We start from the raw sequence: 22,358 nt of genomic DNA, 5'->3' as shown, positions 1-22,358 counted from the left end.
GTACTCTCTCTTTCCTGGTTGGTGGAACATTCAAAACTGACCAGGGGGAAAAAAAAGTGCTGCCTGATGTTATAGATGAGTACTAGTCCAGGAGTTAATAGATCTGACCTCTGGTTTTGATTCTGCCACATAATAGTGATTGACCTTGAGCAACTAATTTAAAGTTACTGGGCCTCAGGGTTTTGTTTGTTTGAATTGTGGTGAAATGCACATAACAATTTACCATCTTAACCATTTTTAAGTATACAGGTCAGTGGCATTAAGCTCGTTCACATTGTTATACAGCCATCATCACCATCTATCTCCAGAACTCTTGCAAAACTGAAACTCTGTACCTATTAAATAATAACTCCTCTTCTCCCTCTCCCTCCAGCCCCTGACAGCCACCATTCTACTTCCTGTCTCTGAATTTGACTATCTGGGTACCTCATATAAGTGGTATCACACAGTTTTTGTCCTTTTGTGACTGGCTTTTATATCAGTTCATGTTAAAGTTTCATCCAAGTTGTAACATGGCTGAGAATTTTCCAACTTTACAAGGCTGAATAATCCATTGTATGTATATCTCACAGTTTTAAAATCATTTATCTATCAATGTACACTTCGATTGCTTCTACCTTTTGGTATTATGAATAATGCTGTTATGAAAACGGGTATACATATATCTCTTTGAAACTCTGCTTTTAGTTCTTTTGGGTATATACCTAGAAATGGGATTGCTGGACCATATGGCAATTCTATTTTTAATTTTTTAAGGAAATGCCATACTGGTTTCCATAGTGGCTGTACCATTTTACCCTCCCACCAGTGTGCAAGGGTTCCAGTTTCTCCACATCTTGCACAGACTTGTTATTTCCTGTTTTTTTGACAGTAGCCATCCTAATGAGTGTGAGGTAGTATCTCATTATGGTTTTGATTTGTAGTTCCCTAATGATGAATGATATCAAGCATCTTTACCTGTGCTTTTAGGTCCTTCAGTTTGTTCACGTCCTTTGCCCATTTTTCCCTCCAGTGTGAATACTTTTATATAACTGAGGGAAAATAAGCTACATATTTTGAAGATGAATCCGTTGAGAAGATAATAGTAAATTTTTAAAAGGAGATTTCTATAGTCAGTTGACTATTCCATTCACATTAAAACTCTCAATTGAAAAGGGTTTTTGTTTTTGTTTTAATGTACAAAGAGCTAGCATTGTTTCTGTGGTAAGGTAGATGTCCTGGATGACCCATTCAAGAAGTTAGCTTAGTCCAACTTAATGAAGCCCATCTCCTTCGTGTACTGTTGGGAAACACTGGTGGTACATATTGAGGCTGTACTTCTGGATCGTACTGTGCAGGTTTGAGCAGATACAGCAAGAGCAAGAACCTTGGCCTGATTTTCTTGGATGGTTCCATTAGAGCTGCTGGTGACCCATCTTGCTTTCTCATATGCAGCGAGGCAAAAGGCCCTTTGCCCATTTTCAAATCAGGTTATTAGTTTTATTTTGTAGGAGTTCTTTATATATTTTGGATATTTGCCCATTATCAGATATTGATTTGTAAATATTTTCTCCATTCGGTGTTTGCCTTTGCACTCTGTTGATTGTGTCCTTTGATGCACAAAAGTTTTAATTTTGATGTAGTCCAGTTTATCTTTTTTCTTTGGTTGCCTGTGCTTTTGGAGTCAAATCCAAGAAATCACTTCCAAATCCAGTGTCATGAAGCTTTCCTTCTGTTTTCTTCTCAGAGGTTTAGTTCGTACGTTTAGATCTTTGATCCATTTTGAGTTAATTTTTGTATATGGTGTAAGGTAAGGATCCAAATTCATTCTTTTGCATGTAGATATCCAGTTTTCTCAACACCCTTTGTTGAAAAGACTTCCCTTCCCCATTGAATGCTCTTAGTATTCTTGTCAAAAATCATTTGACCATAAATGTGAGGGTTTATTTTTGAGCTCTCCATTCTATTCCGTGGTCTATATGTCTTTCTGCCAATACCACACTATTTTGATTACTGTAGTTTTGTAGTAAGTTTTGAAATCAAGAAGTGTGAGACCTCTAACTTTGTACTTCTTTTTCAAAATTATTCGGCTCTTAGTGATGCTGAGATTAATCAAAGTGTTCAAGTGGTGACAGCCTGATCCCTCCAAAGTTCCTCCCCATCAACCAACCTTTTGTCTAATGGTTTTGTTCATTGATTATTGCCTGAATCATTTCAATTAGAGATTACAAAGTGGCAATTTTTTCCCACATATATTAGCTAGAGTAGTTTTGGGCGGAGGAAACATTTTTTTATCAACAATGACTTATTTTCCTGAAATTCAGTTTTACAAATTAGGCTAGATTAAATGCTTAGTTCTTTACCTTTAATTGCCAGTTCTTTAGAGTAAGGGTTTGATGCTTTATTTACTTTCAGTGAAACTAGTGAATGAAGAGGAGGATCAAATATTATATTCCCTTTTTATAGGTATCATAAACTCTTAGATTTTATATAGGAAACCTGTTTTGCTGTCATTGGTAGAGTCCTCCAGGGACAGTTAGACATAGGCAATCATCAGACATTACTCTTAGCATTGAATCTAACTTCCAACAGTGCAACACAGTAAATATTTTTTTAATGTCACACTGCTAAGTATTTCTGCATAAATAATTTTCTTTCTTTTTTTAAAAATAATTTTCTATTGAACACCTATTCTGTGTCAGTCACCATCCTAGGAAAATTATTATTATTATTATTTTGCAGTACGCGGGCCTCTCACTGATGTGGCCTCTCCCGTTGCGGAGCACAGGCTCCGGACGCGCAGGCTCAGCGGCCATGGCTCATGGGCCCAGCCGCTCTGCGGCATGTGGGATCCTCCCGGACCGGGGCACGAACTCCTGTCCCCTGCATTGGCAGGCGGACTCTCAACCACTGCGCCAACAGGGAAGCCCGGAAATTTATTTTTAATCTCCAATTCTTACTCTTGTCCCCCTTTGACCTAGCGTGTTGGTTTTTTTTTTTTTTTTTTTTCTTGAGTATGTAGAACATTTCTGTGATCCTAAGTCTCAATTTAGGAATGGTGTATTTAGAAAGGTCTCCCTCCTGTTCTGTCCCCTTCAGATAGTGCCTTCCTCTTCCTGTAAGTGCTCATTTTTATTTATTCATTTATAGATTATCCTTTCAGTGTTGCATTTTGTTTTGTTTTGCAGACACCAGCAAATGTATATAAATGTGTCCTTTTTCTTACAAAGAAGTGTCATGACTATAGATATTGATCTGCATCTTACTTTTTTTCACTTCATAATTATATTCTAGAGATCACTGTAGAAATATTCATTCATTTTTATGGCTGTGGCGTATCCCCTCAGGTAGATATGTCTTCATTTTTCTAGCTTAGTCCCCACTGACGGACATTTGAGTTATTTTAAACTTCTTCCAATATAAAATTAAAAAATCCTTTGGAGAGGGGCTTCCCTGGTGGCGCAGTGGTTGAGAGTCCGCCTGCCGTTGCAGGGGACAGAAGTTCGTGCCCTGGTCCAGGAAGATCCCACATGCCGCGGAGTGGCTGGGCCCGTGAGCCATGGCCGCTGAGCCTGCGCGCCCGGAGCCTGTGCTCTGCAACGGGAGAGGCCACAACAGTGAGAGGCCCGCGTACCGCCAAAAAAAAAAAAAAAAAATTCCTTTGGAGATGTAATATTGGCACACATTATTGTTTTACATGCCTTGAAACAATAACTATAGATTGGATTGATTAAAAAAATTTTCTTGCTTTTACATATAATGTAATATTATTAATTTTCCTCCTCCAGCTTCTTCCCCATTTCTCTGCTCTCTTTCATAGCAGAAGTCCTTCAAACATTTAGTATCAGTAATGGCTATCTCCACCTCCTGTTTCCTAGTCTCACGAATTTTTTCCATTCAGGCTTCTGTCCCTACCATTCCACTAAAACTGCTGCTCTTTTCAAAATCACCAGTGACCTGCATGATACTACATCCAGTGCTTTGTTCCCAGTTTTCAACTTACTTGATTTATTAGCTGGATTGGACCCACTTAATAACTCTGTTTTCCTTGAAACACTTTTGTCATTAGGCTTCTAGAATACTATATTCTCCTGGTTTTTCTTTATTCTTGGGGCTGCTCCTTCTCTTTCTTTTTTTGACCTCCTTATCATTGAATTCACTCCTCTTTCCTTATATTATCAGCTGGTGGGGAGGGCAGTTGTACAGGAAGGGAAGACTGGTAGGAAGGGGTGGAGTCTCTGCTTCTAGGAGTTGAGGCTGGGAGGGGGAAGAGAGGAAGGCGTCTGGGTTCAGAGATCACCTGAAACAAGCCTGTAGTCTGACAAAACCAGATAGACATACGTGGTGAGGGAAGACACTCCAGGTGACCTGTGGGATGCCGTGCGGTAAGAGGGAGGAGGGAAGCAGCTTCTGTAAGGTTGGGTTCCTGCTGAAGGATTCTGAGGAGGCTCTAGGGAAGTGGGATCAATTTTGGATTGGCTGCTGTTTCTGAGGCAGGACTAGAAGTGAGGATTAATTAGGGCTTGGGTGCTATCGTGGGTGGCAGTTGGGTATCCTTAGTAATAGATGGCTGTAACAAAGCTGGTCTGGGAGCGTCGTTGGTAAGAAAGCAGTAGCCACTCAGAGAGGGTCATTATAGCATTTTACAGCTGCTGTATGACCTTGGGAGAAATAGTGTTTCCTGTTTCCTTTGTACCTGCCTTTATCTGTGTCTGTCCTCCCAGCCCGATTAATGGCAATTTGGGTTTTTTTCCCCATTCTGAGCTGATTTCATCTTTTGTCTCAGACATGTTTTCACTCTTTGTTTCATGGCACTGATTTTACTGGGTTTGGGAAGTAGGGATCCTTATTTCCTCAGACCTGAAGTAAATAACTAAGTGATTCAATGATCGCGATTACCTGCCCCCCCACCCCCGCCACACACACAAGTTAAGGCAAAAGCTCATGTGTTTTTATTTTTTGTAATTTTTATTTTTGTCTGCATTGGGTCTTCATTGCGGTGCGGGTGCTTCTCTTGTTGCGGAGCGCGGGCTCTCACTGCGCGGGCTCAGTAATTGTGACTCGCGGGCTCTAGAGCGCAGGCTCAGTAGTTTTGGTGCAAGGGTTTAGTTGCTCCGCGGCATGTGGGATTTTCCTGGACCAGGGATTGAACCCATGACCTCTGCATTGGCAGGCAGATTCTTAACCACTGTGCCACCAGAGAAGTCCCTCATGATTATTAAATAGGGCATGATTTGAAAAAATTGTGAAGAGGAGTAGTCTCTTTTTTGTTGCCATTTCTGCTTTTCTTTCTGAGCCCCTCTTCCTATTATGGGCACTGGGGACTCCTCACTGTCTTGTCTTATCCAGGCTTCCAGTGCTCTTTCCTGGGCTTCTCTTTATCTTCTCCCCTTTGTGAACTTGTGCCCGTTGGTTGATCTGATAATGGCGTTAATGTAGCTTAATATGTTCCTTTAGGGGGCATTTGCATTTTAAAATGAAATTCTTGAGAATAATATGAAACTAAGGAATAAGTCTTTAATGCACACTGTGGCAAGATGGGGTGAGGAGTGAGAATGGGTAGGGAAGCAGAGCTGAGTAGAGGCAGCCCTTCAATAGTCACTCTGCTGTAGATGGGGCCTGGGCCCCAGAAAACAGGAGTTGTCCTCTGAGGAGCTAATGAACTGGAGTCTGGCTGTCCCATCTTCCCCCGTAGATGCTGAGGTAGGTGTTGTGTTCATAGAGAGTGAAAGTATCTGAGTGCCTGGGCAGGTGTCATGAGAGCCAGGCATGTGTTGAGTAAACAGTGTAGAAAAACAGACTGGAAGTTGAGACTGGAAAGAGGCAGACACAAAAAAGATACTCATAATGTTGACCTTTGCACTACTTACTGTCAGGGCATGTTTCAGGCCACTAGTTTACCAGTGCTCAGACTCTCTCCTTTCAGGCCTCTCTCACTGACGCCAAGCAGCACATATCCAGCCTTCCTACTCTAGAAATGAAATGTGAGCCCGTAGCTTGTAGCCCAGCAGCTGACTAGAGCCTGTTTACCTCTACAGACCCAAGTTGTTTCTTAATTCTCAGGGGAAATGTGGGGTTCCTGTTGTGCTATGAAGATGAGTTGAGCTTTAGGAAGGATTTGAATTTGCAACCTCCAAATCTAGAAGTGGCCTCCCTGGTTATCTTGTAGGTACATGCAGGCTAAAGCTAGCCTGTGTCTCCTGGTGCTCTTACAGCTCTTAGGGACGAGCCCAAGGTAGTTGCTCTAGAGATCAGAAGCCTATAAGATTTCAGTCCTAACCACAGTTGGAATTACTTTGAGGTGTCCTTGTAAACTGGATTTTTGAAGGTGGTGCTTTACCGAGTCCCCTACCTTTCCCCTTCAGAAACCCAGACCAAGTGGAACCTATTAATGTGGCAGTTTATTGCTTGCTTTTTGTGGCTTCCATTTGCATCTTCTGTGCGCCAGAGGCAGGCTCTGGAACTAGTCAGGCAGCTTCAGCCGAACATCCACGTCAAGATGGTTCATTTGTGCAGTCATTGCTGTTCCCCCTGTTTGAAGACTGTTAATGTCTTTATGGCACTGCTGAGAAGTGGTTGCACTGGAAGGGCAAGATCTCCCTGCAGATGGGAATGACTTGTGTGTCCAGTTGATGATGTGGTCTTTTTGAGACCTCTGAAGAATTGAGTGCGTGACAGCCCCTCCTGCCTGCCCTGCTACAACCTTGTTCTACCCCCTGCTAGATCAAAGCACTCTCCTTTATAGTCACTTCACTACAGAGAGAATTGTTTGTGTTGGCTCTGTTACAACTTTAACTCTTAGTGTTTGAAAGTACACTTTTTAAATGCTATACTAATTTCTTTTAGTAAACTTTACTTTGGAACAATTTTAGATTTACAGTAAAGTTTCAGAGGTGATACAGAGTTCCCATATACCCAGTTTCCCCCATTGTTAGCATCTTACATAATCATGGCACACTTGCTAGAATGAAGACATCAACATTTGTACATTACTATGAGCTCAACTGCAAACTTTGTTTAGATTTCATCAGTTTTTCCACTTAGGAATCTTCTGTTCCAGAAACCAGTCTAGGGTCCCATATTGCACTTAGTTGTCATGTCTCCCAGTCTCCTCTGGTCTGTGACAATTTCTCAGTCTTTTCTGTGTTTTTCACGACCCCTGATAGTTTTGAGGAACACTGGCAAGTATCCTTTATATAAAGTATCCTTTATAACAGCGGACCTCAACCTTTTTGGCACCAGAGACCAGTTTTGTGGAAGACAATTTTTCCACGGATGGGGGTGGCTGTGGTTTTGGGATGATTCAAGCACATTACATTTATTGTGCACTTTATTTCTGTTATTATTACATTGTAATATGTAATGAAATAATTATACAACTCACCATAATGCAAAATCAGTGGGAGCCCTGAGCTTGTTTTCACTTGCCACTGACTGATGGAGTTTTGATGAGTCTGCAAGCAGTTGATTTATTATGGTCTCTGTGCAGTCAAACCTCTCTGCTAATGATAGTCTGTATTTGCAGCCACTCCCCAGCACTAGCATCACCGCCTCAACTCCACCTCAGATCATCAGGCATTAGATTCTCATAAGGAGCACTCAACCTCGATCCCTCGCATGCGCAGTTCACAGTAGGGTTCGCGCCCCTCTGAGAATCTAATGCCGCCGCTGACCTGACAGGAGGCGGAGCTCAGGCGGTAATGCGAGCGATGGGGAGCGGCTGTAAACACAGATGAAGCTTTGCTTGCTCACCTGCCATTCACCTCCTGCTGTGCAGCCCAGTTCCTAATAGGCCATGGACAAGTACCAGTCTGTGGCCTGGGGGTTGGGGACCCCTGCTTTATAATGTCCCCCAGTCTGAGCTTATCTGATGTTTTCCACATGGTTAGACTGATGTTATGGGTTTGGGGAAGAATACTGTGAAGGTGAAGTGGCCTGTGGGGGTGGAGGGTACTTGATATTTGCATAACATCACTGTTGATATTAACCTTGGTCACTAGGTTGAGTAGTTTGTTTGCCAGTTTCTGCACTGTAAAGTTACACCTTTTCTCTTTCCCTACTCTATCACTAAGATAGAGTGGGTGGGAGAGTGTGTAGAATTTTGTTTTTTTTGTTTTTGAATTTTGTTATTTTTTAAAATATTTATGCCCTGCCGGGTCTTGCAACATGCGAGCTCTTTTTAGTTGCAGCATGCAAACTCTTAGTCTCAGCATGCATGTGGGATCTAGTTGCCCGACCAGGGATTGAACCCGGGCCCCCTGCATTGGGAGCACAGAGTGTTACCCACTGAACCACCAGAGAAGTCCCTGGGGGGTGTATAGAATTAAGCTCCACCTCTTGGAAGGGAGAGTATCTTTATATATTATTTGGAATTCTTTGTAAGGAAGTTTGTCACTTCTCCTTCATTTATTTATATAACTATGGACTCATAGTTAATAAATATACTCATGTATATTTATTTTATAGTTGGAGTTACAGTCCAGTGCTACATTATTTATTTTGTTGCCCAGATTGTTCCAGCTCCAGAGGGAGCTCTTTCAGGTGGCTCCTGTATCCCTTTAACCTGCCCCTATCCTTTTGTGTTTTGACCACTTCCTTACTTTCTGGTACAACAAGATGTTCCAGGCTTTTCTTATATTTTCCATGCCCCAGCCCTAGAATCAGCCATTTCTCCAAGAAGCCCTTGTTCTTTTTATTGGAGAGTAGTATTTAGAAACTTCTGAGCACTAGGTATGTTCATTGCTAGCGGGGTATCATTACTTCTAGGCCATCTTAGCAGATAGGGCTAGATAGTATATGTATACATACTAACCTTTGTATACAGACATATCTATAATTGTTTCTGTGTTTTGTTTATATTGATGTCTCTGGCTTTAATCCAGTACCACAGGGTTTATTTTAGAATTCCTTCTTTGCTTGCTTTCCTGTAATATCCTTCTTTGATAACGAAAAACCTTGCTCCCGCCATCCATTTACTTATTTGTTCAACCCAGTATACCTGTACCCTTACTGTACATATATTGTAACCTATATTCCCACAAGAAACAAATTTACCAGTTCTAATATTGTACTGTTTTTAACAATTCTATTTTAGTGGACAAATCATAGGTACTTGTTTACATTTATTATGATGTGATTTGACCCATGATGCTAGCTTTTAGATATATGCAAATGTTTTTTTTTTGTTTTTTTCTTTTCTTTTTTTTTTTTTTTTTTTTTTTTGCGGTACGCGGGCCTCTCACTGTTGTGGCCTCTCCCGTTGCAGAGCACAGGCTCCGGACGCACAGGCTCAGCAGCCATGGCTCACGGGCCCAGCTGCTCCGCGGCATGTGGGATCTTCCCAGACCGGGGCACGAACCCGTGTCCCCTGCATCAGCAGGCGGACTCTCAACCACTGCGCCACCAGGGAAGCCCTATGCAAATGTTTTTAATATTCTTACCATAATCTGAGATGTCTTTGTATGTCAGCATGATTGATTAAGATTATGGACTTGGGCTCAAAGTAAAATATTTTCCTTTTACTCTACACTTCTCATAGTCTAAACTTAAGAAATAAAAGGTTATGTTCTCTCGTCAGTAATTTATTACACATTTCTACAAAAGGAAATGTATACGTATTATTAACAAGGTTTATACTTATTATTAAAGGTTTTATCATATGTAAAAAGGACAAGTTGAATGAAATAATATTTACAGTACCTTCTAGCTCCAAAGTTCTGTCTCAGGTGCTTTTTAAAAATTACTTTAAGGCAAGACATTCTAAAATTGGTTTCTCCGTTGGCTTACTAAGCCCTGACTCTGTAGGCTTGGCACTTGGTTTTACTTTCTTGGCTACTTTTCTAGGACACCATTCTTGTTTCATATGTCTGTCAGTAAAGATACTAAAATGGGACTGACTTAACTATAGGTTTCGTTCCCTGGGCACTTGGCTTCCCAAATTCCTGTTGGGAAGAAAAATTACGGGTTTAAAAAGCTATACTAAGAGCTGGAAGTTCTTGGTCATCATCATGGCCAACTTCTAACTTGAAGTCTGATCTTAGGCCCATCACTTTTACCTCCAGACCTCAGATCCTTCATCTAGAAAGAGAAGCAGTTCCATTAGATGACCCCTAAGATTCCTTACAGCTGTGATTTTATCATCAGCAATAGTGAAATATCTGGCTGGCAGTTTTAATCTTAGTAATTAAGGTGTTCTGACAAGAACTAGAAATGGTCAACCTCTGAAATAAGCTTATTGGGCTCATCTTCATCCTTTTTATTGTTTGATTCAAAGAAACCCACACACACTATGTGTGGGATGAACACGTTCCGAAATGTGAGGTCTATAGGTAGTACCTGGAGGGCTCAGAGAGTACCATGTAGAAGGCATGGTGTACTGTTCATAATGACCCATCACGATAGTAACTTTGGAGGATCAGAACTGGAATTTTAATTATTGGTGTTTATAAATCAGTGACATTCCTTTTACAGCTACTATGTAGAATCTGTGAACAGTACAGAAAAATAGCCAAGGTGAAGAGAGTGTGGTGGCTTTAAGTATGATAAGGCCCAGTGAGTTGTGTTAAAGAAGCTTTAGTTCTCAAAGCCAGGGGAGAAAATGTCATTAGTCTCGTACTGCTAACAGCCTTCAGAACAGTCTGTCCTTTCTCATAAGCATTTAGTTTCCTGAGCTAAGAGAACAAAGACTATTACCTGTAGCTGAGTATGCTAAACATACCATGTACTTACAAAAGGATTTTGGAAAACAGGTGGGTGGAAGACAAAAGTAGGAATTAATGTACTGTAAGACAAGGCATATCCGCCTGGAAGAAATGAATAGTAGAGTGAAGGAATGTTGCCTTTGGTTAGAAAGCCTAGAATAAGAGAACACAGAATGAGTCTCCCTCAGGCTGCCTGCCATTGAATTGTTTTTTAAGGCCCATATCATATTGGTTTATGAGATTGAGCAAGTCTTCAATAAAAGTCATCTGACCCACCATTACTGGCACTGTTACAGATTTCTAAGTGAAATGGTACTCTGCCTTTGTTTACAGTGTTAAATCAGCAGGTTGAACTTTCTTTTTTTTCTAATAAATTTTTTAATTTTTATTTATTTTTGGCTGCGTTGGGTCTTTGTTGCTATGCGCGGGCTTTCTCTCATTGTGGCGAGCGGGGGCTCCTCTTTGTTGCAGTGCGTGGGCTTCTCACTGCGGTGGCTTCTCTTGTTGTGGAGCGTGGGCTCTAGGTGCGCAGGCTTCAGTAGTTGTGGCTTACAGGCTCTAGAGTGCAGGCTCAGTAGTTGTGGCGCACAGGGTTAGTTGCTCCATGGCGTGTAGTATCTTCCTGGACCAGGGCTTGAACCCGTGTCCCCTGCCTTGGCAGGCGGATTCTTAACCACTGTGCCACCAAGGAAGCCCAGGTTGAACTTTTATGATACTAGTTTACGTAAAGATTCACATTTGCTTTAATGGTAAGTGTGTCTGGGATGTATGCCTATTCCTATGATCCATACTAGTGTTGCTAGTGGCTTTCTTCCTCTTCACAGGAGGTAAAAAGAGTTGCTTATTATAGAAGTGAACAGTAGATGTCACTGCATCTCTACTTACTAAGGTTTTGGCTCATAGCTGTTTGGATACAACCAAGTTCTTAATACAGCTTCCAAATCACTAACCTTAAATCGAGTATTTATGGCTCTCTGACACTTAAGATCCCCTTCCTCAGCTGTAGAACCCAGATTGAAAATTGAGAACAAACACAGCCCAAGAGTTTTCCTTAGTTTCCTTCAATTTCCTTTTTAGTGTATTTGTTCTAGGCTTATATATTATACAGTAGTCCACCACTTATCTGTGGGGCATATGCTCCGAGACCCCTAGTACGGATGTTGAAACCACAGACAGTACTGAGCTCTATATATACTGTGTTTTTTCCTATACATACCTACCTATGATAAAGCCTAATTTACAAATTAGGCACAGTAAGAGATTAACAACAATAACTAATAATTCAGTTGAACAGTTATAACAATATACTGTAATCAAAGTTATGTGAATGTGGTCTCTCTCTCTCAAAATATCTTATTGTCCAAATTTAATGCCTTTTCCATCTTAACTAAGTACTTATCACTCACTGTGGCTCTCACTTTTGCAGTACCCGATTGTGATTGTCGATCTGATAACTTAGATGGCTACTAAGTGACTAACGAGCAGATAGCGTATATAGCGTGGATACGATGGACAAAGGGATGATTCACATCCAGATAGGATGGAGCAGGACAGTGAGAGATTTCATCACACTACTCAGAAGAGTGTGCAATGTAAAACTTATGAATTGTTTACTTCTGGCACTTCCCATTTAATATTTTTGGACCACCATTGACATGGGTAACTGAAACCATGAAAGTGAATCATGGGTAAAGGAGACTACTGTATTTCCATGTAGCTAACTGGTGAAGTTTTATCTGCCTCTTCCTGTCAATCTTATACCACTTGTTTAGGAGCCTGAACAACTTTTCATATTTGTTTTCAACAAGGTTCACACTTAAAAGCTTCTTGGCCTTTCTATAGCTTGCTTTGAAAACCTTCCATCAGGAAAGTAGATGCCACTGTTCTCTGAATTGAGGTCTGAACATCAAATTGAAGTGCCGCTTACTTTATTCATTTCTTTTTGAACCCATGGCTTTGACAGTTGAGGAAATAAAGAACTGAACTATGACCAAAAGTCCGACAGTGCATCTTTTAAAACAAATCTCTTATGGTTTCAATGTAGATGGTAGGGTTCCCCTATCTGACAGAAAGGCAAAGTTGGTATTAAATTGGATTATTTTATCAATAGAAAGTCTCAGGCATACTAAATTTTGGTATCTTTTGAACACATAGATGGTGAAAATAGCCAGGGTGATATCTGTTCTAATATGTCAGGATTAGTGCTGGCTTACAACTGTGTCCTGGTGTAATTAATAACTCCCTCTTTTACTCTCAGTTGTCCTAGTTTGGGCAGGTCACTCTAAATTGCCCCAAAGTGTGTGTGTGGGGGTGTTGATAAGTTGCAGTTTTAGTAATTATAAGCATTATTTTTGACTCAAGAGTTATGCCTGCCCTGAGTTTTCTGAGTTAACCATGTACAAAATAAAGCAAAAACCGCAAAGAGCTTGTAATTCTGGAAAAATAGCTTTTGGGTTTCTATATATTGATCATTGTTCTCTGGAGTAATGATTTCCAAAATATGGTTATGCATCAAAATCAACTAGTAACCTTTTTACAGATAGTTTCATGGGTCTCACCACAGACCTCTGCTGAATTTGTACCAGAGTATGAATTTGACGTTACCAAAAATGTAGAACTGCATGCAATGCAAATGTACTGGATAACTTTGTCAGTAAGCTTCTAAACTAGCATGTAGAGAAACATTTCTTCTTATGGTTTGGGTGGTGTTTGGGGTTCTCTGTGGTGGCTGCTTTGAGCCTTGAGGGTATGCCTGGCATTGACATGAATTGCCTTTTTGTTTCAGATGTCATCTGGGTCATTCTGAGTGTGGAGGTGGGTGGACTTTTAGGAGTAACGCAGCAGCTGTCATCTTTTGAAACGGAGTTCAACACACAGCCACATCGCAAGGTAGAAGGAAACTTCAACCCGTTTGCCTCTCCCCAAAAGAACCGACAATCAGATGAAAACAACTTAAAAGACCCTGGGGGTTCCGAGTTCGACTCGATCAGCAAAAACACATGGGCTCCTGCTCCTGACCAAACCGAGCAAGATGAGAATAGACTCTCACAGAACTCTGTAAATCTGTCCCCCAGCAGTCACGCAAACAACTTATCAGTAGTGACTTACAGTAAGGTAGGTGCCCTCGGAGAAGAGGAGAAGGGGTAGGTGGTGGGCCTTGGGATTTGTGATACTCCTTCATGGCAAACCTAGAAGCCTAGAATGTTCTTTAAGACTGCTTAGCTCTCCTGCCAATGCAACAGCACAAAAACCTACCCCTTCTCCCCTCCCCCCTCCCCCATCTCCATGTCCTGTGGATGTTACTCCATCCACATTTATAATTTACTGCTGTCTCTCTGCTCTGGTTTGGGTGCTGAAAGAACAGAGTTCTTTACCTTTAGCGTTAAAAAAAAAAAAAAAAAGAAAGTCAAAATATCACCAGCCATTCTTCCAGTGTAAATGCATATACCAAGTGTAGAGCAACAGCACACCTTTGGAATTTGTTCCTGCTGTGTCTTTTTGGTTTTGGGTGGGGTGTTTTTCCTGAGGAAATAGACCAAAAAAAAGCTCAATTATTTATCCTAATGTTGTATCCTATCCAAATGTTGTTGGGCTTCCACTTTATTTACCTAGTCTGCATGTCTTCGTGTTGATGTCTTTCCAGTCTCTTATGGCCCATCTACCTCCTCACCTACAACCTAGAGTGGCTCAAGTGATATTTTGACTTTTCATGTGTGAGGAATGAGAGAATTGTTTGTTAAGTTAATCATGATTTTAAATATTCTGATTGTTCTAAGACAGTCTTCTAGGTGTTTGATTTCTTGATCTGTTTCGCTATGCTTGATGATTAAACAGCACCTTCCATACTCCGCCGAGTTGACTATGGTTCCTGGTTGTTGGTTTTGGTAGGTTGAATAAAGCCCTGATGCTAAGCGCTAACTGTTGTAGGTGATTTGTGTGGCAGGGCCTGTGAACATTCCTGTTCGTTCTTCTCTGATTAATAATGTGGTGTATTAGGCCCAGCCTCCCACCTATATAATCGTATAACTGTTAAGTCTTTCCTTGCTTTGTGTTGGCATTCACCCTCAAATTTTTAAAAATAATGTTTATTTGAGGGACAACTCACTCTCTTGTAAGAATGGCATTTTTCTGACCAGTGCTTTATATGTGGTCTAGATCCAGAGGCAAATTAAGAAAAGAAACTTGGTGATATAAATTCTCTTTCTCCACAGGGACCAGTAAGAGGGACTTCATTCAACAGTAGTGCAACAGGATTGATTTATTGGTTGGATGGTCATTATAAAGGATTGTGTGGAATCATGTTAGTCATACAGGATATGAGAGAAGTAAATTGGCAAGGCAATAAATGGCTTATATTTGAGGAAAGACTTCACATCTTAATACTCTAACAAAAGATTTTCCACTAAGTTCCTATTGCTCCAGATTTTTCTTCCTTAAATTTAACCCTCCAGGGTATGACTGTTCTGGGTGGTATAGGCCCTAGGCTAAGCATGCCCTGTTAGAAGGAGAACTTTAGGGCAGTTGAGTGTAATGGGAAGATGAGAGTTGGAGGAGGCAAAACCAGTTGCTCCAGTGCTTTCTGTAATGGAAGCCCCTTCACCCAACTATGAACTCCCTGGCTTAGCTATCACTGTAGTCTTAGGAGAGGGCTGGTGTTCCTGGCCAGTACACTGCACTCTTTTTCCTGAGTTGTGAGCCTGTTTGTTGTTTTTCACTCCTTTAGGGCTTTAAGGACTGATGCCTTTTAAGTCTGTCATTGCCCTGGCCCAGGGTGAGGTGGGGGTTGTTTGAATGGATTACCTACCAGCCTTAATTGAGGTCCTGCCATGCTGCTCTTTTTTGGAAGGGCTGGGCTATGGTGAGGCTATTGAGATATTTCTTGAGGTTGATGAACTCATGGTATGTTATGTAATTTTTTTCATGAACTCTGTAGAATCATTTAGAAATAACATTTTCAAGAACCACAGAGAAAAGGTTCTCATTGGAGACGATATACAAGACTGTTGCCTATAATGCATTGAGAATATGGCACTTGGACCCCAAAGAGAAATCGGAGCCTCCTTTTCTTCTTAAGTTAAGCAGTCCTCTTAAAGCAAGTCCTCTGAAAGCATTTCTGGCTAAAGTTGAGTCACCTCCACCTCTTAGGGCTCCTTAGAAATGGGGTAGGGTATAGATAGTTATCAGAAAGTACTTATTAACACATTTCTGCACTGATGTACAGAGCAGTGTAGATTATTGAGTAAGGAAACTTGAAGAATAAAAGAAGTTATCCCTACCAACCAGCAGCTCACAGTACAGTAGGGGAGATGAAACACGCATACAATTCAGTCAAGATGAAGTATGAATTTGGTCAGTAGAGCACAGCACAGTCAAAATGTATAATTTGTGTGCATGGCTGGGGGTTAGAGTTACGTAAGGCAGAAATGAAGTAGAGATGGAGTTGATGGAAAGGGCTTTTCAAAGAATGGACAGATTTGGAAAGACAGGAGGGATGATGGTAGGAGAACAGTTGAAGTGCTGAGGGCAGAATACTGAGTAAGGGATGTGTGGTCAGGAGATACGGGTGATGGACAGTGGGAGATACATTCAGTTGGTTGCAGTGTGTTCCTTTGGATGAAGTAATTTGATGAAAAAATTTGGATGAAATAATTACAAATGGCTTCGAAAAGAATTGGAACTATACTTAAATGAATACCTTAAGGCAGAGATAATTCATGATTCTAAGCATTTGTGTTTGGCTTGAGAATATAGATTTATTTATTTTTAAAGGCAAGAATACTTGAGGTTCTGAAGGGCTATAAGTGGCAAGATCAGGTATATACTAGAGTTATGTTTTAACCGTTCCTATGTGCCAGGTAAGTGCCAAGTACTTTACATGTATCATCTTCATATTTTGGTAAGAAAATAAAAGCTCCGAGGGGCTAAGTAACTTACCTCAGTATCACACAGCTAGCAAGAGGCAGAACTGGGATTCACATCCAGGCACCACGTTACTAAAGGTATTAGTAGGTGAACCTGGGCTTTCCTTAGATCTTCCTGTTGGGATGGAGGCTGTGTTGAGCGAAAGCATTAACTGAGTTGATGAGCAGTGTCATCAAGGTGTGAAAGAAGCAGAGTTGAAATAAGATAAGTGGCTCTAATGTAAACTGAGGATTGCGTGTGGCGTCTTTTTTTTTTTTTTTTGAAGAGTTCCCCTGTTTGTTGAGTCTTTAAAGTAGTGATTTCTTTTTCTGGTTGGTAAAAATAAAAACTTTTTAAACTCTCAGGGTGTACCAACCATGTGGGCTTAATAATAAATAGCCCTTTTTATTTATGAGTGAGTGGAAAGGATGAGAGCCCCCTAGAGCGCTAGAGTTGGGGCAAGTGTGTTCAGTTCACACCAGGTGCCATCTTTATTGGATGGGTTGGAGGAGTACCTGATGCCCTGGTATCAGGGATCACTGAGTTGGCAATAGATCTGATTTACTCTAAAGAAATTCCCTGCCTGCCCTGAAGGCTGGGAAAGAACATGACGCTCTTGGAAGCCCATGACCACAGTTTTAGTAGGTAGATAGTTTCCTGCTGTCTCCATAGTTACAGTTTAACTTGCTAAGGTTGGTAGGATGAAATGAAAAGGTTGCTTCATGCATCTTATGTGAGGGTTGGGTGAATGTCAACATAATGGCCCATCTGTCAGTGCCAGGAACTGGACACCCCTGGAGCCCTTCCCCAGCTACCCTTGAATAACCCATAAACTCTCCGGACCCAGTGCTCTGTGCCACAGGCAGGGGTGGTGGGGGGAGAATGGGGAAGCTCTGGGTGGGAACGTCTGTCCCAGCTCCATCCCACAACATCCAGAGGGCCTGGGCCTTCCCTGTGTGAGAGCTGTCAGAGGGAGTCAGAAAGGTGAGCAAGTATATGTTGACCTGCTCCAAGGATTCATAAATCTGACTCCATGCTTTTGTTAAAGATTGGCTGGCCTCATTGTCAGCTCAGTTGTGGCTGACCTGTCCCAGGTGAACAATCAGACCAAGTATTGGTGAAGATTAGGTGCTGTTTTAATGAACGCTTTTTATGTGATTAGCCCAAGAGCCTCTGAGGACAAACAGTCACAGTAGGGTAGGTGTTCACTCTATGGACTCAAGGCTAGTCTTGCAATGAATTCTAACTGTGACTCATCTCTGGAGGCTGGGACAGCTTCTGTTTGGACAGTGGTACAGTAGCAAAAAACAATCTGTAGAGGTGTGGAAGGAGAAAATAAGTCATATTGAAATTAGGTACTTCTTTTTCTTACTTGCCAGTAATTTTCACAATTTCTCAATGTTTTCTAAGAAGGCCTTACAGAGGAATAAGACACCAACCAAATGGTCTTATTCAGGACAGCTGGGAATAAGAGTGTGACACCAGGGTGTTCTTCAGGACAACCCAAATGCTTTGCTTCCTTTCTCTGAAGAGTAATGATTTACACTGGGGGAGCTGAAAAGAATCCCAAATTCATTTATTTTGTTACTTGGACTATACGTCTTATTTTGTGTTTGCTCTTATTTTTTTAAAAAAATGTTTGGAGCTGGTGTTTGTCATACTCTCCTCCTTTAAACTGATTACAGCCTGAGCCACTGTTATTACTTCCACCAAGTGCTGGTTCAAAGGAGAAACGTGTTATTATCTTTGGGAGAGGTTCCTCATGCTTGTCAAGCGTCAGTCCCTGCCGAGTGCCATCTGCCCTGCCTGCCCACGTTTGCACCTGCTTTTCCTCCTCTCTCTCTCTGACAGTCACCCTTTAGTGTGTTTTGGATCTGGAGCTAGAGAAGTTAGTCTGCTTTTATTATATCAGAAATCAACTCTCTTCTAACCTGCTGCTGTCTGTGTTGACTAAGGCATTGGAAGAGTTAATTTCTCTCTGTTTAGGTTTAGAAATGTAGTAGAGGTTACAGGGAGAGGTTTGGAAAAGGCAAATATTTTGCTATATGGGCCTGAGGATGTAATGGCTTGTGGATCTTATTATCTACTTTGAAGTAGCCAATCAGTTTAATATAATAATAAGGGATGAGTTTAATAAGGATGGGCCCAACATCTGCTCAGTTCAGAGCGCACTGAATTTGACCCAAAAGCAGGTGGTTGGTGTCCTTAGCTGAGCTAATGGCAATAGAGGGCAGTATAACCTTCCCACTGCCATGAAACCTGAGTCTTCGTTCTCAGGTGCAGACCCTTTCCCTGAAAGGTTTAAAGATGGCTCAAAGAGAAGCTGGAAGGAAAACTCGTGTCACTTGATATTCTATCCAACTTGTGTTCTCCTCTGGCAAGGGACAGGTAGCAAATGCACATTACTCCCAGGTGGCGGCCACGGGAGTGCAGTAATCAGAGCTGTAAAGCTACCGTTCATTAAGCACTTACTATGTGCCAGGCACTGTGCTGAGGATTTTTTAAATTTAATTTTTATTGTTAAAATGATCAATGTACATAATTTAAGGAGTCAAGTAGATCTACAAAGTTTATTACAAAAAACGCTAGTCACCTCCCTGCCTCCCAGCCCCCAGTATTTGTTCCCCAGAGGCAGAGGCAGCAGTTTGACATGCATTACTTCATTTAGTCCACACAACAGAACCATGATACAGGCACTGTCATTATCCCTATTTACAGCTGCTGAGACTTGAGGTTCACAGGTTTCATGACCTGCCCAAGGTCATGCAGCTAGAAAGTGGTAAAACAAGGATATGAACAAAACCAGTTGTTTTTGACTCCTGAGCCTGCTCTCTTATGATCCACTACATTGCTTCCTAGTTACAAATAGTGTTCAGGTATGTATTTTTATCAGCTGAACTGACAGCTGTGGGCTAGGGAGAGCATGCATGCTTTCTGTAGTACACTGCTGCATTTCAAATGAGGATCAAGCCAATTATTGGCCAGCTATTATGTGACTTCTCTACTGCTAAACCCCTTCTCTCCACATGCTGTTATCTATGGAAGCTACAGAAATCAGCCTTTCTCTCCAGCCTCTATGAAGGGAAAAGATTCCCTAGAACCTCCATGGTCACTTGGGTTTAGATTTTTGGTGACATTGAAATTTCCATTAACTCACTTTTGTGACAGCAGCACCTATACCTCTTGAAGTCACCTGTCTATTCCTGATTGTGGCCAAAAGATACAGTCTCTGGAGTTTTCCATTTTTCTGTAATGAATTTAACATCTCCCTTTGAACATACTTAGTATTTTAAAAGTAGAACATACTTAGGGGTGATCTAACTCCCTTTAAAGCCAGATTTAGTTTCTGCAAAGGCCGTCTGGAGAAAGAATATTTTACAGTCAGTACAAGTCCTGAGGTAGAAGTTCACCTGGTTTGTTCAAGACCAGAGTGGGTAGGAACGGGGTAGAGGGAAATGAAGTCAGGGGATGAAAACCAGATCATGGAAGGATTTGTGGCCTTTGTGAAGCTTTGGGCTTTTGCACTGAGGGACAGAAGGAACCACTGAAGGATTTTGAGCAGAGGGGTGATGTGGTCTGACTTCATGCCAGAGAGTAAAAGGATCACTCTCTGGCTCTCCTGTGGAGAGTACAGGGCAAGGATAGAAGCAGGGGACCAGTAGGGAAGTTAGTGCAATCATCTAGGTAAAGAGAATGGGTGTTTTGGACCAGATTGGTAGCAGCAGAGGTAAAAGAGGTCTGTGTCTGGATCTGGTTTGTTAGCTAGAACTAACAGGATTTGCTAATGGGTTGGAAGCGGGGTGTAAGAGGGAATAAATGATGACGCCAAAGTTTTTGGCCTGAGCAAATAAAAGGGTAAAATTGCCATCCACAGAGAGAAGAAAGGCTATGGTAGAGGTGGGGAGAGATCAGGAATTCATTTTGGGTACATTGGCATCCAGATGGAGGTATCAAGTAGGCTGCTGTATATCCAGATTGGACATAGAGTTTAGGAGAGAGGGTTTGGGTGGAGATAAAAAATTTGGGAGTCATTTCATGTGGATGGTATCTAATGCTATGAGCCTGGCTGCAATCCACAAAGCGATGAGTCTATGTAAAGCAGGGTTTTCTCAGCCAACAGAGTAAGCCTATTGACATTTTAGGCCGGATGCATCTTCTTTTGCTTCAGAGGGCAGTGTGGTGTGGATCTTATGCATCGTAAGATGTTCAGCAGCATCCCTGGCCTTTACCCGCTGGATGCCAGTAGTACCTCCCTAGCCCCAAGTGTAAGAGCCAAAAACATCTCCAGACATTGCCAAATGCCCCCTGGGGCAGGAGCAAAACTTCCCTACTTGGAAACCACTGGTACAGATGGAGAAGAGGTCCAAGGACTGAGCTTAATGCTATCTGTCTAACATGTAAAACTGCTGTTTCTCAAAGCACCTCTACTGCATTTATTCTTATTCTTAATTCACGACACTCTTGTGACTTTTGTAGTTAGTTATACTCTTCATTTGACAAAACAGTAAGGAAGTTGTAAGTGACTTGCTCACATTCACACAGCAAATTGGGGGTGGGCCATGGGCTGGAACCCAGGGAACCCAGTTGGAGTCTAGTGTTCTTCTACACCACACTATGCTGAGGCTTGCTGGCAGAAGCAAAGTTTGTTTGCTGTTCTCTGAAGGTAGTTTATACACTTAGTGTCAGGTTGTAGAGACCTTCTTGTTCATCTTCAGGAGCTACAAAAGAATTTGTGACCAAGAAGGAAGCAGTGCCCAGCAACTGAGGAACCTGCCCCTGTTCGCTGGCAAATTAGCACATTCTGTACAGAAGGGGTTTGCCAGGAGACTCTGGTTTAATGATATTAAGATGTCTCTCTTTTGAAAACCCTGAGGAACCAGCAAAGTCCTCCCAGCCTTGTTGGTGTTTGCATTGGCATGGGTCATGTGTGCATTTTAAAAATAAATCAAGCAAACACTGTGAGCCTTAGAAAATGTCTTTTGTTGTTTGTAACATTACTATCTGACTGAGAATAAAAAGTATTTCCAGGAACTCTCTCTTTTGTACCTCAACAGCTTCAAAGCGGAACGTTCAGCTCCGTCTTCTTTGCTTTGGGACTCTGAGCATTGTTATAGGCTGAGCTGATGCTGGGCAGTCTTGTAGCTGAAACAGAGCTAGTGTTTCCCAAGATAGCATATTTTACTTCAGTTGTAAGGACGTATTCTTTTCCCTGTACTCTGAATTTAGCATTTTAATTTCTGATGAAAATTCTCAAAGTGGGACTGGTGAAATTCAAGCAGATAAGTATAATTCAAAAGTATGAGGTTACATAACCTTATCCACCAGAGGGCAGACAGCAGAAGCAAGAAGAACTACAGTCCTGCAGCCTGTGGAACAAAAACCACATTCACAGGAAGATAGACAAGATGAAAAGGCAGAGGGCTATGTACCAGATGAAGGAACAAGATAAAACCCCAGAAAAACAACTAAATGAAGTGGAGATAGGCAACCTTCCAGAAAAAGAATTCAGAATAATGATAGTGAAGATGATTCAGAACCTCGGAAAAACAATGGAGGCAAAGAACGAGAAGATGCAAGAAATGTTTAACAAAGACCTAGAAGAATTAAAGAACAAACAGAGATGAACAATACAGTAACTGAAATGAAAACTACACTAGAAGGAATCAATAGCAGAATAACTGAGGCAGAAGAACGGATAACTGACCTGGAAGACAGAATGGTGGAATTAACTGATGCAGAACAGAATAAAGAAAAAAGAGTGAAATGAAGACAGGGCTT

The 22,358-nt window shown here is 41.5% G+C and overlaps 1 protein-coding gene and 1 pseudogene across 5 annotated transcripts in view; one reads left to right on the top strand and one right to left on the bottom strand.

Moving 5' to 3' along the window:
- Window positions 1-22,358, top strand: part of ILRUN (inflammation and lipid regulator with UBA-like and NBR1-like domains) — a 122,176-nt gene that overhangs the window by 83,617 nt on the left and 16,201 nt on the right. For 2 of the 5 annotated variants that reach the window (XM_027127012.1, XM_027127013.1), the window contains exon 4: window positions 13,465-13,568. In XM_027127012.1, coding sequence (XP_026982813.1) covers window positions 13,465-13,568 — 104 coding nt within the window. Of the gene's footprint in view, window positions 1-13,464; window positions 13,794-14,890; window positions 20,434-22,358 lie in introns of those variants that run through there. The other 3 variants (XM_027127010.1, XM_027127011.1, XM_027127009.1) reach the window with 2 other exon arrangements.
- On the bottom strand, window positions 870-1,415 carry LOC113631014 (40S ribosomal protein S29 pseudogene; annotated as a pseudogene).

This window comes from Aethalodelphis obliquidens, unplaced genomic scaffold (genome assembly GCF_003676395.1).
Source record: "Aethalodelphis obliquidens isolate GAN/ISIS:26980383/991018 unplaced genomic scaffold, ASM367639v1 scaffold31, whole genome shotgun sequence".
Classification (NCBI taxonomy): Eukaryota; Metazoa; Chordata; class Mammalia; order Artiodactyla; family Delphinidae; genus Aethalodelphis; species Aethalodelphis obliquidens.
The sequence above is the reverse complement of the archived record's forward strand: the minus strand, read 5'-3'. Positions and strand labels throughout refer to the sequence as shown.